The sequence below is a fragment of the Paracoccidioides brasiliensis genome (assembly GCF_000150735.1).
Source record: "Paracoccidioides brasiliensis Pb18 unplaced genomic scaffold supercont2.4, whole genome shotgun sequence".
Classification (NCBI taxonomy): domain Eukaryota; kingdom Fungi; phylum Ascomycota; class Eurotiomycetes; order Onygenales; family Ajellomycetaceae; genus Paracoccidioides; species Paracoccidioides brasiliensis.
The window spans coordinates 642,877-662,089 of record NW_011371361.1 but is presented as its reverse complement, the minus strand read 5'-3'; the positions used below and the strand labels follow the sequence as shown (position 1 = coordinate 662,089).

Here is a 19,213-nt window from a genome sequence, read left to right as displayed (position 1 = left end):
TCAGAAGATACAAGAATTGCTACCAGAGAACATGTTTCTCCCCGCTCCTCACCAACATAACGAAAATACCGCTCTACGCAAGCTACAGTTTAAAGGTCAATCTACGTCTCGATCCAAATCAAAATTTACCATATTAAGAAAGCAATTGTCCCGTAACTTCGTCCCATGACATCTTTCTTCAGTATACAATGCAGACATTTACCAGCAGTGAGCGACATTGACTTGGTACAGTTATCCTGATATTGAATTTTTGGTAAACCTAGGTACTTGAACTTTCCCGCCAATCTGTGGACAAGTTTAGTTGACTAAGGAGTTTTCTCTTTTCTTTCACCCGTTTTTGTTATTATTTATTTATTTATTTATTTATTTACTTTATTTTGTGCCAGGCAGGAGACTCAAAATTTTGTTGAGATGCGACCCTGTTTCAAAATGGGGCAATACACGTTTTGAAAATAGTTTTCAAAGGAAACGTTGGAAGAAGGGTTAAGTGCTCTCTCTGATTGCTTTCTTGTGAATTATTGGAAGCATTGCATGTTCGTCCAAATGTGTGTGATTGATTATCAACCAAAAAATGAACGAAGCTACGACAATTGTTATATAAATACAGAAACAGCAAAGCAAAGTTTTATATCCCGACCCAAATCCCAACCTTGAAGGCGATAAAAAGATGCCATATATCCACAAGGGATTTCCGAATCTCTGTAGTTAATCAACTAACTATCCTTGGAAGGCTTGTTAGTATCGTGCTTCCAATGTTTGGCCAGCGCATTACTCACATCAATTGCGTCAGACCCTCCCAAGTAACAATTGACTGTGCGTGCCCTTCAAACGGTTTGCGTTAACCCCGCATCCCATGTATGAACAACAGATCCTTGAACGGAGAACTGATCGCAGCTTGTCCCAGACCTGGGACACAAAGACAAGCATCAGAAGTGCCCCTTCAGGTAACTAACCGAAAATAACTTACAATTGTCACTTCAATGGTGTTCGATGCGTAGCTGGTGGATGGCGGAGAACCTTGATAAACTCCGACGACCTACGAAGCCTGGATTTTTCTAGTGTGCGAGGGACGATTTCCCTCCTCAAACGCATTCCGTTGTCCCTTTGTGATGCCAAATTACCCCTGCAACAGGCGGAATGAAATTACGAAAGGGGAATTCTCCGCATAGAACGTGAAGAGCACAAAACAGATTCATCCCGTTTATTCAGCTCATGAAACGCTTCTGGTAGTTAAGCCAAGAGTTCGAAAGCCCCATGTCAGATGCAGCGCAGTGCGGAGGGCAGGATGGTGATAACTGACATCTGGCGCATTTTTTGACCCACGGTTCGATCAAAGGGCGCTTAGACAATGTATACTACGAGCTGAGTCCATAAGGATGACGGGCTCATGAAACTATCTCAAGTAATCTGTTGCTGGGCTCTGTTTGGAAGCCGGCTGAGATATATATATGACCCCGCTTCTGGTGGAATTCTTGTCAATAACCTGCAGTTTCGAATATCACCAGAACAACGTGTAACTTCGAATTTATTAACTTTTGCTGAAAGTTAGGAGGCAGCATCGCTTGCTCAATTTATTTCTCCGTGAGTTTATCAAAGCTTCCCACCACTTTTCAATTGCTGGCTCTCTTTCTAGACAGACAACTGTTCGTTATTAGCCGTTTCTGCCAGCAAAATAAGAGGAATCCTTGTTAGTTCAGTTATTCTCATTGTTTAAGTTTCGACAGGCAGTTGGCAGGAACATCAACCTTGGGCTTCAACTTTTGTTTTGAAAGTGCTGGATTTTATATTAATATCGATTTTTTGGGTAGTCATCATCGCCATGACAGTGGATGAGCCAGGTATGAAGAAAGCGAAATTCCCAAATGAGCTGAACAACATTTCTTTTGCTACAAATTGCCACGGCCATGCTCGTGCCGATCGCGTGCCTGTTGTCAGTCTCTACGGAGATGCGACTAACACATCCATCAATTCAGCTCCCGTTCACTATGCTATTCTACTCTTCCCAGGCTTCCAAGCCCTGGATGCTTTCGGTCCGCTCGACATCCTAAACGTCATATCTCTGGACAAACATATAAAGCTATCCATTATCGGTCCGACACTGGACCCAGTCAGCACGAAGTCTCCAGTCCTAAACACAAACCCCCAGAATTCCACTTCACATCAGTCTATCGTCCCAACCCACACGTATGACGCTCCTCCAGAGAATATCGAAGTGCTCCTTGTCCCCGGTGGATTTGGCACGCGGTGCAAAGAGACAAGTGCAGCCACTATTAAATTCATTGCGGATACATATTCCCACGTTCGCTATTTACTTACTGTTTGCACTGGAGCATATCTGGCTGCGCAGTCGGGTGTCCTGGATGGCAAGAATGCTACAACAAACAAAGTGATGTTCAACTTTGTGGCAAAGGAGAACCCGACAGTGAAGTGGGTGCGTAAAGCGCGATGGGTTGTGGATGGTAATATTTGGACGTCATCAGGAATTAGTGCAGGGATTGATGCGATGCTGGCGTTCGTGCAGGCTATTTACGGAAGAGATTTGGCCGTTAAGACGGCGGTAACCCTTGAATATACATGGCATGAGGATTCGACCGTAGATCCGTTTGCGGAAACAACCGCTACTTATAAATTTGATCTTGATTAAAGATTGTTGGGATGAGGGAATGTTAAGCTAAATGATGTGGATGCCCAATAATACACCCTCATATAACTAACTAATAGTTAAATAACCACCCAACGATTTCCGTCACCCAACGATGTCGCTACCTACTGCCCTACGGCTCTGCTGAATCGCGAAATTTGAAATAACCACAAATTGAATTACTACTAGCTATTAAATATTAAATAAGTGTATTCTAGATTACATATAAATTAGTATGGTTAAGAAAGTAAATGAGTGTTTGACTTAACAGCACAGCTGGAACAGCTGACTTTGCTTTTCATAAGAAAGGGAGGTAAAGAAGTGCTGGATAACTAATGGTTCTAATACTGAATTTGGTGGATTTCCTAATGAGGCAGCAGTCTGTATAGGCCCTGTGTGTTCGGATTTGACTGTATTTGCTTTGTGCTCTTCTGCTTTGTAGATTCAGTTACTTCATACTTTTAAATCTCTGCAGTCTTCTGAGTGATCTTTCAGACTGCTTCATATGTTGCTTTATGCTCAACATTCTCAATAGTCATTTGATCTGGCTAAATAGCTCATTGTCGCTGAAATGCTTTCTTTTTCATAGTCTTTGCAGTTTTTTCACTCTCTAGCTTAGTCTTATACTTCAAAATCACTGCAATCTTACTAAGTGAAAAGAACAGAGGTTGCTCAGATTTATTTGTCAAATGGCTTAAGAGACTTGTCTTACTTTCATTACTATAACTTTATCTAAAATGAAAGAGTTATGCTACTAAGTTGCAAGAGTTTATTTTCAAGAAAAAACTTCTTATTAATATAAATAATTTGTTTAATATCAGAATTTTTCAAATTATTTTTATAATACTAATAAAATTAGTTTATTTAATACTTTTCGATATATTTTTTTTAGTGAATTTAGTCACTAAATTTCATATTATTTAAAATGTAAAAATAATACTGTAATTTATTAGATGATTTATATATTGAATAAATATTTCTTCTTGTTAAGTTAATTAATTTTTTATATTATTTTGATATTGCTTTAGATCTATAGATTTACTCATCTTTATACTTCTAATGTAGTTAGACTGATTTATATTTCAAAGCAGTTTGCTTATAATTTGGAAATTCTTGCAAACTTCTTCAATTATAAGTTGAATTGCAGCTTTGTTGATCTTGATGTTAAGGTTTGAAGTTGAGGAATCAGATGGAATTTACAAAATCATTGAGTGGCAAAAATCATTGGGTGGTCAGTCACATTAACCAGGATCTTCCTTGATCTACAGGCTAGTTACAGCAGACGATTAAAGGCTCTAGGCCAATTCAATTAAAAACTGAAAAATAAAAGAATACCAGGTGCCATCAAAATGTGTGTTGTACCTTTGAGATTCTTCGGCCCACTTTCTGTTATCCTCATTTTTCTTCAATTGCCGGATCCCATAATCTAGCTATTGCTGGCCAGGACAAGACAACTTCGCAGCCTAAACCTGCTCAAAATGACGATGGCGGTAACTTTTTTTCTCCAGTATTATCTGCTTTAAATTCTCAAACTCCTTCAACATTTGGTGCTCAACTCGAAAAGCATCAGCGGATTGAGTCTATTACCGTGAACATCAACTTTCCGGTTCCTACACATGCATTATTTCCAATTCAATCTCGAAATGGGGTGCATTGAACTTCGGACCCGGTGCCCGATGTCTTTGCATTCAGTGCTTCATTGGACAATGTATTTGGTGTTCATTTCATATCATCCTCATGAGCTTCATCCAGAAAATATCTCTCTATGACTGCTGGGTTTGACATGAAAAATTGTTGGCCTCTCCTAAATTTCATTTCTTTAGCAAACCGACGCGACCAGTCTTCTAGATGTTGGGTCACACCAACTAATATCATGACATCGTTCTTATCCTAGACATTGAAATAAGTCACCAGATCACCCCAGGTTTGCTCTACCCTGGTTCGGACGAGCATGCAGGCAGGGCTTCAAATAAAAATCACTCAAATGACACACAGACAAACAGAGATATATATAGAACACATCTCCCATATAGAACTCTATCAAATCTTTGTATTTGTTGATCTATGGTTCATCATGTCTGCAGGTTTAATTCTCTCACAATTCGAGGCGCTAGCAGCCCGAGACGGAATCGATGGTGTTGAAGCTTACAGGGAGGAAGATTCGACCAACAAGGGACCAGCAGGATGAGTTTCGGAAACTGAGCAGAAGAATTGATTCAGCCCAGGCAGCTATCATTGCAGAGCTAGTTAACCCATCAGGGGTTAGGACATTGCCATCGCAAATCAAATTCGAGAAGCATACAAAATAATCAATCAACCTCATCTATTTTGACGAATCTCGGGAGAAACCTTGCGCTTATCTACAACAGTCCCTAGGACTCGGATTTGGAACTCTGAGCAGGCCAATTCAAGAAAGAAACACAATTGGACAAGATGTGACGTGTTCCGTTCCCAGCACCCTCATGTTATTCTTATGTGGGCAATGGTTCTTCCGCCGTTGAGTTGGAAGACATCTGGGGCAATACCAGACGGCACGTTCGATTTCATAACTGACACACACACACACAGTTTCACTTGGTGATGACCACACAACAATGTGGGCAGTGACATTTCCATCGGATGCTACCTGATGCTAATGATGCACAATAGGGGTCGACTACAGCCCATGTAATTCCGGAATGAGTCTGTGACAACCACCCTTTCCTGTTAGCAACACTTACCTTGATGTAGATCAACCTTCAAGGCTGTGAGATATGGGGTTTATTGCATCAGCTCTCCATTCATCATATCAAACATGCGATCGTAATGGGTACAGCTCGCACTCTGAACGTGGTAGACCATTTAGCGGCGGGAAACCAACCACAACTTCACGAACACATACACATCAACGCTTACTGACAGACAGCTGAGAGGGGTACATAGATACAAACACCAGCGAGTAGCATCACAGGGCTACCCGAGCCCTTAAAAACAGCAGTCCAGAATAGCAAACCTTGGATACAGGAAAGGCGCCCAGGTCTAGAGAAGACAGAGTGTTTTAGCTACGGTGTTCCCAATACATGACACTCAGCATATCTCCCTCACGATCTCATATGCCAGTGAGGATGTATACCGTCTCTCCCTCCACAGCATCTACGGAATGGAAGTTACAATGTCGTTCTGGACCTCGAAGTATACGCTAGCTACTCTGATGTATACGCAATACCCAGGCGGAACGTCAAATGGTTGATACTCCTTTATAACTTCCTGACCTAGCAGCATTGCATCGTGGTGGACCGGATTGTCCCCCGTTTTCGGATTGGAGATAGAGAGATAATATCCCTTGAAATATATTTTCCTATAGGTATCGGTCGGTTGGAAAAAGTGGCATGGGATGTCTTTTTCTTCTCGCCCCGCGAGCGCATTGTCACCTCTCTGTGAAAACAGTATATATTTAGCCAGAGTCGGAACAGAATACACCAAATTCTCTACTTACCGCCATGGTTAGAAAAGGGTTTGAGGACTTCTGGCTTGTGAACACCTCGCTACAATGTGAAAAAGAGTCCGAAGCGAAGCGCGAAGTAAATGCAGAGCGTAACACCCTCTTCGGTGAGATGGAAAATCTAGGCTTCGTAATAACCCTTTAGTTGAGTTGTGATTTTTGCGAGTAGAAAAGGAGCAGAGAGGCAGTGAGAGAGAAAAAGTTCTGCGACGTCAAGGGGAAAGAAAGGTGGGCGGGGCTCCTCGCAAAAACAACACACTTGATGTCCGCTGAAGAAAGAAAACAATCACATGTCTCTATCTCATTAAGATTTGTTAGTTATCAGGTGTCTCTTGGTAAGGCAGCAAAACATGGCAAATCAGATGTGGGCGACAGGCCCAAAGCGAGTTACCCTCAAGGAGGATTCGAATGATGGCAAACAATGTTCAGCAGAAGCACAAAATACTGTTGCGATTAGGTTTGAGCCTGGGATTTTGAAAGTCCAATGATATTAAAATTCTCTGTTTAAACATTCACTAGCTACCAAAGATCAAACAGCTCAACAACGGGAGAATCTACTCGCGGGTTGTTCCATACAAATGAGCTCTTAGGGATCCCGTCGAAGCTGGGATGCAACGGCGAAATGTTATGCCGGTAGGACCTCTGCTTTCTCTCTTCTTTTCGCTCCTCGTCACAACAAGAAGCCAACAACCAATCAAGCAGAATTCGGTGCTCATCCTTGCTTTGGAATCAACCCTCCTTCGAATTTGTAATAACCTCAAGAGGCAACGATGGGCCGGGAGCTAAATGCCGGTTGGCTTACCTTAGCGGGTCTTTTGGGGATTCCGCAACTTTTCATGATTCCTTTGATTGGTTGTTGGACTTCCGTCCGCTGCACGTGATATAGCTAGCCCGTGTATAGCGTTGGCCGCCCCAGACGGGAGGATCACCAATTAGTTAAATAAAGATAGAACGCGATATTCGTCATCATTCTGCAGATCCGCTGTTGCGAGTTATCTGTGAATTATGTCAAGGGAAACCCCCCCCACACTTGACAAACCGCCCTGTGCACAATTTCCAGTCGTCAGAACCCTGGCATCCATGGGTATTGGAGGCTGATGACAAACTGACAAAAAAAAAATTGTTGGGAAGTTCGTTCTGTGCTGACCGTTCTTCATAAAGACAACCAACCGCAATTGATCCCTGATAGAGAGTGGATGACTTCCGTGAAACCTAGCTTCCGCGGCAGGATTAGCAGCAGATATGCAGGTCATAAAGCAAGGCGTGAACTGCAACCTCCATGGCGTTGTGGATATGGGAAGGTAAATATTTCACTTCTCTTGTTTATGGCACAAACAAAACACATGGCCGTAACAAAGCATTTTATCCGTCAAAAAGCTAACCAGTGGTTTTATTTAGTAATGGTATCCGGTTCTCAATATCTGATCTTTCTCCGCCAACTGCCAGGATAATCCCAACGCTCTTCCAGGATCGAGCGGGCATCTCTTTGTATGATGCTCAACACGAGAAAGGCAGCGCAGAGAAACTCCCCATCCCAGAGAAGGTTCAGAGCGATGTTATATTATCTTTGTTACGGTTTAAGCAAACATGCATCGATTTTGGAGTCCCCAGCTCAAACATTTATGTTCTGGCCACGGAGGCCACTCGAACTGCACCAAACTCCGAGGAGTTTAGGAATGCAGTGACTAGAGCTACAGGCTGGGAGATCCAGATGCTTTCGCGAGAAGAAGAGGGTAGGATCGGAGCTTTAGGCATCGCAAGCAGCCTGGGTATTGTGGAGGGCGTAGTGATGGATCTGGGAGGGGGTAGCGTTCAGATCACCTGGATGTCCCCCAGAGGGCAATCGAAACACCGTTTCAGCTTTCCATATGGCGCAGCAGCGCTGACTAAGAAGCTGGAAGAGGCCAAAAGAGAGGGAGATGAGGCAGTGAAAAGGCTGGCTGAGGAGATAACGACCAGTTTCCGGCAAGCATACAAGGCTCTCGAGGTCCCGCAGGAAATGAAGGACGATGCAGAGAAAAACGGCGGTTTGGACCTGTACCTTAGCGGAGGTGGATTCAGGGGTTGGGGCTATCTTCTCATGAGCCAGTCAGAAATACACCCGTACCCGATCTCAATAATCAACGGCTTTAAGGTGACCTTCCCGTCATTCCAGAACACCGATGCAATTGAGGCGCTTGCAGCTGCTGAAGAGATAGCACACATATTCCATGTCTCTGACAGACGAAGAGCACAAGCCCCCGCCGTCGCATTCCTCATTAACGCCCTCGCCCACGCTCTCCCGAAGATCAAAGACGTCCGATTCTGTCAGGGAGGCGTGCGCGAAGGATTCCTATTCGACAAGCTGCCCCTTGCAATCCGTCTTCAGAATCCACTCGTCGTTGCGACGCTACCTTATAGTAAAGAATCGGCACCGTTAATTAGCAACCTTCTCTCCCGCGCTCTACCTGACCCCTCATCAAGCTCAACACCTGCAAAATTCACCCCTCCCCCACTCTTCAATGCCGAGTTCCTCTCCGCCATTGCAAATATGATGTACTCCCACTCCTCTTCGACCAAAGAATCCCGCTCCGCCGCAGCGTTACATTCCACGTCAACGGGAATCCTCTGCGCTACGCACGGTTTATCTCATGTCAATCGTGCTGCTCTCGCCCTCGTCCTATATGACAGTTGCGCCGGTGATCTCTCAGAGCAACACAAATCCTTCCTTCACCGTCTGCGCCGCATCGTTTCCATTCAAGAAGCCTGGTGGTGCCGGTATGTCGGACGCCTGGCTGCATTTGTTGGAAATATATATCCCGCTGGCACCATCCCAGGACGGCGTCCACGGATCGATTTTGAAGTGCGTTGTGTGAAGACCGGTTTAGGGAGGAAGGGTAAACTTCCTGGGTTAGAATTGACCGTCAAGATTCCAAAGAGGAATAATGGCGGTGACGGCTGTAATGGGGATATTGAGGGTTCGTTTGCGGATATGGAGTTTCTGAAGGAGTGTGTGAAGCGAATTGAGAAGATTGGGAAAAAGAAGCATTGGCTTGTGGAAGAGGAAGGGCGTGAATCCTGGGGTATTAAGATTGGTGTTGAGATTGTGGAAGGATTGTAAAATTGTGCTCCACTGCGATATGCAGTGGACGTAATGTATCTTGGGACCAAGACTAATTTTTACCTGTTTGCTGGGGCGCTGCTGGTACGCATTTCCATTTTATAAATATCTCGAGACTTCCAAGATAAATATTCCTTTGCTTTCGGATTCAATTAAGCAGTTTTTTTTTTATTTCCATTTTCAATTTTCTTTTTTGATCGAGAGCGAGAGCGAGCCCGGAGAATATAAGTCTGCTGTAAAAACGTTGAAACAATAAAGGGTGCATCGATAATAAATGGGCATTCAGTGCCACTAATTAGTTAAACAGAAGTATCTGATTTTATCAACAGAGGACAAAACAAGAAAAAAAACCTTCCCAAGCAGACGGGAGCAAGGAAGAAAAGAAAGTAACACCCTCATTGATAACTAGAAACATTCAAATTGAGAAAGGCAACGAAACTTAACAGACATCGACAAGTCAATGTCTAAGAGCGGAAAAAGAGAACCGTGAACCACCAAAAGGGAATGAAAAACAACTCATGAAGAGAAACGGTTCTTCATAAGGCACAAGATATCCAAGCCAGAACCATAGGGTACTACTCAGAGCTTTTTTTTTTTTTTTTTTTTTTTTTCACAGATCCGGCATCGAGATTTGCCCTTGTGTGACGCCGCCAGGAGTGGTCACTGTGTCTTGGCTCTAGACACGCGTATTCAGTTGGACCATTTGTATAGTATTAGTTAACCATGAGAATTGATCTCCACCTCAACGGTCATGTCGGCATTCGGGTCGATTTCAATTTCAACCTTTGGCGCTGCCCCAAAGCTCTCCCCATCATCAGTGTTGTAACGGCAATAACGGCCGCCCCTACCATAATAGCCCTCTTTATCGGCATCATCCTTCTCGTGTCCATCATCTTCGTAGCTCCTATTGTCGAGATATCGGCGATACTCACCACCATCAGCATGGGTCCCCCATGCATTTACTTCGTTTTCGGTATTCTTGGCTTCCATTTGGAATTTCTGTGCGGCAGGAGTCAAGCCGGTGGCAGCAGAGTCAGTATGCAGAGGTTTACCAGTTGTCGCGGCATGTGCCACCCCTTTGCCCTTGGTTGGACCATCGTCTAAATCCAAAAGGCCGAGCTGGGTAGGCAGATAATCTTCGGCTGCATCATTCTTGTCCATTTGGTCTTTGCTTTCCAGGACTTCGTCGTACTTAGGAAGAGTGTTAGAATTGCCCCCTGGGACACAGGATGGAACGTTTAGCGCGGCTACATTATCACCGTCCGCGGGTTCGAGCTTGTGCCATTCTCCCATGCATGTGGGACAGATACCTTTCATTTCATTAATGAGGGTAGAAGGTTTGACCAAGCGGATATCCAAAGGGGCACCCTCGATCTCGGTTCGAGTCTGTTTGCCGTCATGACCACACCCCCATCTATCCTTGGACGACATGTAAAACACTTTTCCATCGACTACGGCCTCGCTTCTCAGCGCTGGATCGCTGGTAGGATCAAGGCATTTCGAGCACAAACCCCGACATTCATTGATAAAAGTGGGAAGCTCACCACTGTCACCAGATTCTTTCTCGATGATGCTCGTTATGATCTCGGGACCACACTCCCATATAACCTTGGACTTGTAGTACAGCTTTTCTTTATTTGTCACAACTGGAGCCATTAATTCTGGGTTCTGGGCTATGATAGTTTCATAGTCTTCCCATTCCGGTTTTGGCGCAGTGGCTCGCAGAGATGGGTCAGAAGCGATGGCAGCTTTGTACTCTGCGGTGAGCTGGTGAGGGGTAGAGCTATCAATTGGCGGACTAGCAGCAATCTGACCAGCTCCTGGAGGAGTATCACGATCAATGGGAAGAGTAGAAGGCTGTTGACTAGCCATGGTGAAAAGCCTGCAAAGCCTCAACGTAAATGTTTAACAAAGATGGCCTGTGGATGATGGTATGTGATTTGGTAGAAAGGAAACGAAAAGGAGAGACAAAGACACCGGCTCGAGAACGGAAAGCAGTTCAAAAGGGTGGAGTTATAACTATATATCCTCCGTATTTTAAAAAGAAGTTCTAGGCAACAGGGATATCAAGGGTAAGTTAACTACTTAATTTATAGACTGGCCCTTGGTGATAAAGGTGTTATTTAAATTTAGCTTGAGATAGATTCACTCTAGAGAGGAGTAAATCTGCACAGGACCTGAACTCTGATCTACAGCATAAACATCTCGAAGATGAGTGTATAATCATAGGTGTGTTTAGCCTCTGATTTTTATCCAGTCTCCGATTACAGAGCACAACAGACGGGTTTTGGGCTGCGACGTCAGTGTATATCAATGGATGTGAAATACAGCATGCTTTAGAGCAATTCAAGTACGGAGAAAGGCATCTTCACAATCATCGGAAGGAGAATGGAAATTTGGCAGCCCTTGATGATATCAGTAATTCTGAACAAGCAGGTAGATACTTTCCACTCAAGAATTGTAGATGAAGGAACGACAATTGTAGAAGTACCACGGAAAACAGAGGATCATTGCAATTCATGCAGTGTTTGATATGGCCATGTTCAGCTTTCAATCGCCAACTTGTCCTGAGATTCACAATGACTCTGAGCCCTCGGACCTTAGATCTGCAATTGAGTACAAGTGAATACTCCAATGTTGTGTTAACTACCGCACCACAGAGACAACAAACCTCCCGGTGGACTCGAGGTTAGACCCACAAAATAAGAGTAGATCTCAAAATAAAACTTGAATCAATAGATATACTTTTCTCTACTGCATTAGGAAAAGAGTTAAAAGTTTCATGGCTCTAAAGCCGCAAATAAAACTAAGAAAAATAAAAGTTCATATCTATCAAGAATAAGTTATTGTCAGATATCAGCCTTCAGCAATGAAGCTATTCCAGAAAGCACCAGTTCTGATATGAAAGTCACTTATATGAACTGTCACTTATGAAACCTTCTCCTTTTTTACTTCTTTCTTTTCCATTTTATCAGGAATAGGGTGATGCAGGTTCCCAGTATATAAATGTGGTTCAACCTCTCATAAAACTTAGTTGAGGGGAGAGACAGCACATACAAATACCATACATTCTTTCAATGTTATTATAACTATCATATTAAACTATTTTTTTCTTGCATTTTCTTTTCTTTAATTTCTTCTTTTTTTTCCACTTTTTTCTAAAATTTAATCCCTGATCTGAAAGATCGGGTAGATGTCATTATCGACTGCCATTACATATCTCTAACTGCAGAATAATAATAACCAAAATAATAATAATAATACCCAATATCAAGAACCAGGAGCATTCTGTGAAGTTAAATCCCGGCGTGCAAAAGACCAACCCCCTGATTAGTTACATAACTAACTAAATATTAATGTCTGGTTGGGGTGAGCAAAACCTATATAAAGTGCCCGAACCCCGCAAAACCCCCTCACAATCCCACGACTATTCTAAAGTTTGTCCAATTCTTGTTACTCTCTGGACAGCAGCGTCGCTACAATTACTGGTTCGCAATCCAATTGCCACGAAACCGATTCGTGATTGTCCTCTTTCTGGTCAGATTCTCATTCATTAATAACCCCAACTTGTGTTCTGCTGCTAACCCTCGTCAGTTATCAATTCCGCGCAGACCGATACCATCCGGTACATCTCTCAAATAAGATGGAAGTCATGACTTCCCTGAAGCTGGAAACAATGTCCAATAATGATCAAGGTATCCCCAAACAGTAACTCATCGTCGCATGAACCGGTGTTCAATCTCCTACCCAGTCTCCGCCTGCAACCCCCCATCCACACCTCTTCTCACCCACCTGCGGGTGGAGAGAGAGATGCGGGTTTCTGCGGGAGTGGCTCTGGGAGATTGTTCTGAAATTATACGGTTGGAACTTGATCTGGATAATACCAGCGAAAGGATCATGCATTCCCTCTTCTCCACTCCTGTCCCTCCCGCCCAAGAACCAAACTACTAACCTGATATGTAGTTACATTAAAAATATGTCTCCTCCAGCTGCAACATCCGATGTAGTGGCGCGTTCAGCCACTACTATCGCCAAAATTAACAAGGGGCTCACGGTCAATAGATGTCCTACAGCTACCGGCACTATCTTAGATGAATTTACCGGGAAATGGGACGAATTCAAGTTCGGCCCTATCCGCGAGAGCCAAGTCTCTCGCGCAATGACGCGCCGCTACTTCAAGGACTTGGATACTTACGCTGAAAGCGACATCGTCATCGTTGGTGCAGGATCTTGCGGCCTTAGCACCGCATATGTCTTGGGCAAGGCTCGCCCTGACTTGAAAATCGCCATTATCGAGGCTTCCGTCTCCCCTGGTTTGTAACTCACTGCCGCTACCAAAAGATCTCTCCACTAACCAACCACTAGGTGGTGGTGCATGGCTCGGTGGCCAGCTGTTCTCTGCCATGGTCCTCCGCAAACCGGCGGATCGCTTCCTCGATGACCTGGGAATTCCGTATGAGCAAGAGCCCTCCAACCCGAACCTGGTGGTGATCGAGCACGCCGCGCTCTTCACCTCCACCTTGCTCTCCAAAGTCCTCTCATTCCCGAACATCAAGCTGTTTAACGCCACCTGCGTTGAGGACCTGGTCACCCGCCCAGCACCACTGTCCGGCGACCCGGAGAAACTCCGCATTGCTGGCGTTGTGACCAACTGGACACTTGTGACTCTCCACCATGACGACCATTCATGCATGGACCCCAACACCATCAACGCGCCGGTGGTCATTAGTACTACCGGCCATGATGGACCGTTCGGTGCCTTCTGCGCTAAGCGTCTAGTATCCATGTCTGCGATTGAGAAACTCGGTGGCATGCGTGGGCTTGATATGAATTCAGCTGAAGAGGCGATCGTGAAAAATACCCGGGAGGTGGTGAAGGGATTGATAATTGGGGGTATGGAGCTGAGTGAAATTGACGGGTGGCATCGGATGGGGCCTATTTTTTCGGCGATGATGCTTAGCGGGGTGCGAGCTGCGGAGGTTGCATTGGAGATTTTTGAGGAGAGGAAGAGGGAGTGTGCAGAGTAGCTCGCATATGGTGTCATTTGAGATCATTGCAGCGGGCAGTTCGAAAATTGTTGTTTGCCGTTTGCATTTATCTTATGCTGTCACTTCCACTCATACATTCATTTAACACAGAGGACAGTTGTTCCAGGGAATACATATAAAAATGTTAACTAGGCCAGAAAATTGTATCCGCCATTGCTAAAATTATGAAAGATGGACATCTAACGTACATATATGTACATACAAAATATATGCATGGAACTATCTATACACACACCTGACTGTCTTGATCCGACGATAACTGGGCAGAAACTTGATTTGTCCTGCGGACTTCATCGTGAAATAACGTCCCCTTTGCCGTTCGCCAGCATCGATGGAAAAGCATCCTTACCTTTTAACGCCTGCTCCACAGAAATCGATGTATACATCACGAAACGGAAATATCAACACGTGAAAATAAAGTGGAAGCAAAAACGTGAAGAAAGGGAATGACAAAAAAAAATGAGAAATCGTGAGGTATTAAGACAAGTAAAGCCTAAAACGAATTAAAAAGAAATAAAGAAAGGAATGCACAACCCCCATCGAGCGCTCAGCGATGCCAACCCCGCGGCGCAGATCTCGGTGACCTATGCTCCTCTTCAATGTCCAATCCTAAGCCCAACACGGTCCTCCTTGCATTGCGGATCTCCCACTCAAACTCTTTTAGCGATCGCAACTCACTGCTCACGAACAAACCTCCGATCAGCCCGTCAATGGTGCCCGCTACGAGGCTAAGCGAGCTGACAAGGCAGAGAATGAAAGAGACAAAGGCTCGAGGAGACCACCATACACCGACAAAGCAGGAGGTGGACACGACGAGAGAGGCAGCAAAGTGACCGAGACGGGCACGTCGTTGGAAGCGCTCTCGTGCAGCGTAGGTGGAAATCATCTGTAAAACTTGGTCGTACATATCTTCCGCAAGTGCAATTTGCTGTTGTTGGCTTGCTATCTCAGTATTCGTAGGAGAGGTGGCATTCGTAGCTGTTACAAGGGTGGTTGAACCCATGGGCGATATGGAACGTAGGGAACGGATGGATTCAATATGCTTCTGAATGGGGAGGAACGAGTTCTGTTCGTCTTCAGCGTCGGAGTCCTTTGATGTATCTAGTACTATCGTAGCTTCGACGGAGAAGTGGTCGCTCAATGAACAATGGAGGGTTGGATGTCGTTCCATCATGCCTACCCTTGCGGAAGAAATGGTCCATTTCTTGGGGGAGGAAAATTGGCCGAAGGCACCGTCCCCGACATATATGTAGTCTAGACGTTTTGCAAGAGGGTCAGGGAGTTCGCCATCGACGACTATATTTCCTTCACGTTTGAGTCTATTCTGCTGTGTTTTATTCCAGCGCCAGGTATTGAAGATGCCATCGCATGTAGCGCCGTTTTCGAGTACGTTGAAATCGGCTGACGGTATTGGCTTTTTCCGTGCCATTTCAGCGGCGTCAATCGCCGCTCCGATAGATGAGTCTGGGTGGAGATGGCTCCACACATCCTTTACGGGTGCATGGGAAGTGATGAGCCGATGTGCAAGAGATTGCGGTAGCATATTGAAATCTCCCAAACCAATAACCAGATGGCCCTTTTCAGCAGCCGCCCGCATCAGTTTCACGATTTCCCACGCTTGAGCGGTGCGGTGACATATATACGAGTCATGAGGTTCCCTTTCATACGGAGCATGAAGATGCGTACAGAAAACATCCGCAATGTCAGTAGATGCGGGCCCAATACGGATCCTTGCGCATGCGACCCCTTTTCCGACAAACCAATCCCCACGAAAGAAGGCTGTTGGGCGTCCATTCAACGGGTAGGCGAACATTGTGCTTTCTTCAATAGGCCATTTGGAGAGGATAGCCAGTCCTCCACCAAATATCCCGCTATAATAAAACTTCCCATAGGGGAGGATTTCTTGAGTTTCCCTCCGGATGTTGTTGTAGTCCTCTTGAGTCCAGCATTCTTGCAGGCCAACGATGTGCGGAGGATTATTGGAACCAGCGATTCGCTTCCCTATTTCTAGAAGGCGCTCACGGCGGTATTTTGAAAGAAATTTGAGACCCCAGCAGTTAAGGGTGAGGATACTGATTTTCTCGGGAAGCTCGTCGCTGTTCCGGGAGAGCATCGCCGGAATGCTGTCGCCTAAAGAGCGAAATCTACAGGGGGGGGGGGGAGTGAAAGGCAGAAGATAGACGGCAGGTGAACACAGAGCTTAGCGTTCGCAAACAAACAAAACGAAATGTTCTCTTTAATCTACTGCGCTGTTGTGTCTTTCACTCTGACTTCAGGTGTGAGATTGTCGTGTAGTTCGACATTGTCATCACAAGAGTTGGGGAGTTTACGACACTTAATTGGCTGTTCACACCGCCTTCCACTCTGGGAGCGGTTGATTGGTGGCAGAATGGCGTATATTTTGAAGACACTTTTGGTTATCGTCACTCTACTCAGTACTAAAAGGGGCATTTTTTTCGAAATTTATTCAACTCTCGTTGTAGCCCGCACCTGCTGGGCCATCTGAGGAGGATTGACGGGTCATTCGAGGCCTATTCTTGCCATGGCAGATGAGATCCAACCCTCCTCGAAGAAACGACGTTTAGACAACAGCTACACCCCGCGATCAGACACCGCCTCGTCCGACGAACTCGCGGGTAATTCCGATGTCGAACGTAGAAGAGAAAACTGGGGCGGTCACACTCCCGACGTTTACAGATCTCCCTTAGAACATCAACAAGGGGATTCTGTCAGTCTCAGTGGCAGCCGCAGTCAGTCAGGCAGTCCAGATGAGCTGGCGGAAGATGCCAGTTCATACTGGCAACGGAGAAGGTCCGGGATAAATAGTATGCCATCGTCACGAGAAAACACTCAACAAGAAAGCCTTCGTGGAGATGAATCAGAGGGAGCTATGTTTGAGCGTGAAACTCGGGAATGCGTAGATGGACGGCCGTCATCACAAACGCCAACTCCACTTTCGCAGGAGCCTCCACCCAAACCTGAACGATTATACTATAAAGAAAAGTTTATTCTACAAGGGCATCAACTGGGGGTGTCGGCCGTTAAGTTCTCTCCAGATGGGTCTATGATTGCTAGTTGCTGTAAGAATTGGTTTGGTTTCACTTTCCTTCAACAGTCATACCCTTGTGTCTAACGCTTTGGAACAGCTGCAGATGCTACGATAAAAATATGGGATACAGCCACCGGACGGCTTATTCACACATTCGAAGGGCATTTGGCCGGTATTTCTACAATATCATGGAACCCGGATGGAGCTATAATAGCCTCAGGATCTGATGACAAGTCCATTAGACTGTGGCATGTCCCAACGGTAAGTTTCCTTCCAAATTCCATACTCTCAACAAGGGCCCACCACTGTTAATACTATCATACCGCAATGCACAGGGGAAACCCCACCCTAACCCATTCCTCGGCCACCACAACTACATATACTCCGTTGCCTTCTCCCCGAAAGGAAATATGCTCGTCAGTGGCTCATATGATGAAGCTGTGTATTTATGGGACGTCCGATCCGCACGAGTGATGCGCTCACTCCCTGCCCACTCGGACCCCGTTGCCGGTGTTGATGTTGTTCGCGATGGCACTCTCGTTGTTTCATGTGCCAGTGATGGCCTTATTCGTATATGGGACACCGCCACTGGACAATGTCTGCGGACACTTGTGCATGAGGACAATCCCCCTGTCTCAGCAGTGAAATTTTCACCAAATGGCAAGTATGTGCTAGCATGGACACACGACGACTGCGTTCGGTTATGGGATTATGTCGAAGGCCGTTGTATCAAGACCTATCAGGGACATAAAAATAAAAAATACAGTCTTTCGGGTGCCTTTGGGGTATATGGTGCACCCGGGGGCGGAGTTTCAGCTTTTGCAGCGAGCGGGAGTGAAGATGGGGCAGTTCTTTGCTGGGATGTGGTTAGTAAGAAGGTGTTGCAGAAGTTGGAGGGCCACTCTGACGTTGTCTTGGATGTCGACACGCACTGCTCCGGGGAAAATAGGCTAATGGTAAGCTGCGGTTTGGATCGGACGATACGAGTCTGGGAAGAAGATCGATCTCCTTCAAAGCTAGAGGAGCAGGCAGAGACAAGGGATGAGTCGCTCGAAGACGAACCGTTGGTTCCGGAATATAATGCTCAAAATACCGTGGATTTTGGCGATGTAGGAGTGGATGTTGACGGCGACGCCTCAATGGGACCATGAATATTTTGCCGTTTTTATAATCCCGGATACGATTCTGATCTGCCTAGCATGCTGCTAGCCAGAGGATTAACGATAATTTGTTGCGCGCCGCAAGTCGATCATTTGACTATCGTGGAGTCATATGTATTCACATAGGTACCTTCGACCCTAGCCCACTAAATGTTGACCAAACGAGGTTGAACTCCAGGACAGGCGAAACCTTGGAAGGGCACGTCCATGTACTTCATACTCTATGTACATGCTTCACATCACCCACTGTCCTGCGCCTATCAACCTTGGAAGCATTCTCTCGTTATCTCTTCAGCAAAGTGTTCACTCTGTGTTAATTCACAATCAGAGCACTGTGGGAACTTCAGCCTATCAGAATAATGAAAAGAAATAACATTAAGGATATCATTATGTAACTATACAAGTAAAGAGCTGTGCAAAACAAGGAAAGCATGTACGTGAAATCATGTACTAAGAATTTGATCTAGCATTCCATCCACGCCGTCAATTGGGCCAAGATTTCGTTTCACTGTTTCCAACACCCACATAGGCGGCGATAGCCCATACTGTTTTCCAATAATCAGGCATTCCACAAGAGCTTTAAAGGCCCTCTTTTGAGCCGCTCCCTGTTGTTGCCGGGATATCAAGACACTCATTGTTTCTGGGATTCCCCTGCCGATCAATCATCGGTGGGCGCTGGGGTTGTTCTGACAGAGTATTAGACATGCTGCGGGAGGCATGTTGAGGAACCGGTC

The 19,213-nt window shown here is 45.4% G+C and overlaps 9 protein-coding genes across 9 annotated transcripts; 5 read left to right on the top strand and 4 right to left on the bottom strand.

Moving 5' to 3' along the window:
• Window positions 1-1,819: 1,819 nt before the first annotated feature.
• On the top strand, window positions 1,820-2,644 carry PADG_03713 (uncharacterized protein; the record flags this gene model as incomplete). The annotated part of the gene is made up of 1 exon (XM_010760849.1): window positions 1,820-2,644. One exon carries the CDS (start codon window positions 1,820-1,822, stop codon window positions 2,642-2,644), a length of 825 nt encoding a protein of 274 aa, XP_010759151.1.
• A 3,129-nt stretch (window positions 2,645-5,773) lies between these two features.
• On the bottom strand, window positions 5,774-6,122 carry PADG_11649 (uncharacterized protein; the record flags this gene model as incomplete). The annotated part of the gene is made up of 2 exons (XM_010761578.1): window positions 5,774-6,055; window positions 6,117-6,122. The coding sequence occupies 2 exons, from the start codon at window positions 6,120-6,122 to the stop codon at window positions 5,774-5,776; spliced, it is 288 nt and encodes a 95-aa protein (XP_010759880.1).
• A 350-nt stretch (window positions 6,123-6,472) lies between these two features.
• On the top strand, window positions 6,473-6,759 carry PADG_03711 (uncharacterized protein; the record flags this gene model as incomplete). The annotated part of the gene is made up of 2 exons (XM_010760848.1): window positions 6,473-6,579; window positions 6,642-6,759. The coding sequence occupies 2 exons, from the start codon at window positions 6,473-6,475 to the stop codon at window positions 6,757-6,759; spliced, it is 225 nt and encodes a 74-aa protein (XP_010759150.1).
• A 605-nt stretch (window positions 6,760-7,364) lies between these two features.
• On the top strand, window positions 7,365-9,222 carry PADG_03710 (uncharacterized protein; the record flags this gene model as incomplete). Its single annotated transcript, XM_010761269.1, has 2 exons — window positions 7,365-7,423; window positions 7,521-9,222. The coding sequence occupies 2 exons, from the start codon at window positions 7,365-7,367 to the stop codon at window positions 9,220-9,222; spliced, it is 1,761 nt and encodes a 586-aa protein (XP_010759571.1).
• Window positions 9,223-9,939: 717 nt separating this feature from the next.
• PADG_03709 (uncharacterized protein) lies at window positions 9,940-11,094 on the bottom strand (the record flags this gene model as incomplete). Its single annotated transcript, XM_010761268.1, has 1 exon — window positions 9,940-11,094. The coding sequence occupies one exon, from the start codon at window positions 11,092-11,094 to the stop codon at window positions 9,940-9,942; it is 1,155 nt and encodes a 384-aa protein (XP_010759570.1).
• Window positions 11,095-13,198: 2,104 nt separating this feature from the next.
• PADG_03708 (thiazole biosynthetic enzyme, mitochondrial) lies at window positions 13,199-14,249 on the top strand (the record flags this gene model as incomplete). Its single annotated transcript, XM_010761267.1, has 2 exons — window positions 13,199-13,535; window positions 13,588-14,249. The coding sequence occupies 2 exons, from the start codon at window positions 13,199-13,201 to the stop codon at window positions 14,247-14,249; spliced, it is 999 nt and encodes a 332-aa protein (XP_010759569.1).
• A 568-nt stretch (window positions 14,250-14,817) lies between these two features.
• On the bottom strand, window positions 14,818-16,383 carry PADG_03707 (inositol phosphosphingolipid phospholipase; the record flags this gene model as incomplete). Its single annotated transcript, XM_010761266.1, has 1 exon — window positions 14,818-16,383. One exon carries the CDS (start codon window positions 16,381-16,383, stop codon window positions 14,818-14,820), a length of 1,566 nt encoding a protein of 521 aa, XP_010759568.1.
• A 429-nt stretch (window positions 16,384-16,812) lies between these two features.
• Window positions 16,813-18,470, top strand: PADG_03706 (uncharacterized protein; the record flags this gene model as incomplete). The annotated part of the gene is made up of 3 exons (XM_010761265.1): window positions 16,813-17,350; window positions 17,417-17,580; window positions 17,655-18,470. The coding sequence occupies 3 exons, from the start codon at window positions 16,813-16,815 to the stop codon at window positions 18,468-18,470; spliced, it is 1,518 nt and encodes a 505-aa protein (XP_010759567.1).
• Window positions 18,471-18,922: 452 nt separating this feature from the next.
• On the bottom strand, window positions 18,923-19,114 carry PADG_11648 (uncharacterized protein; the record flags this gene model as incomplete). Its single annotated transcript, XM_010761577.1, has 1 exon — window positions 18,923-19,114. One exon carries the CDS (start codon window positions 19,112-19,114, stop codon window positions 18,923-18,925), a length of 192 nt encoding a protein of 63 aa, XP_010759879.1.
• Window positions 19,115-19,213: the final 99 nt, after the last annotated feature.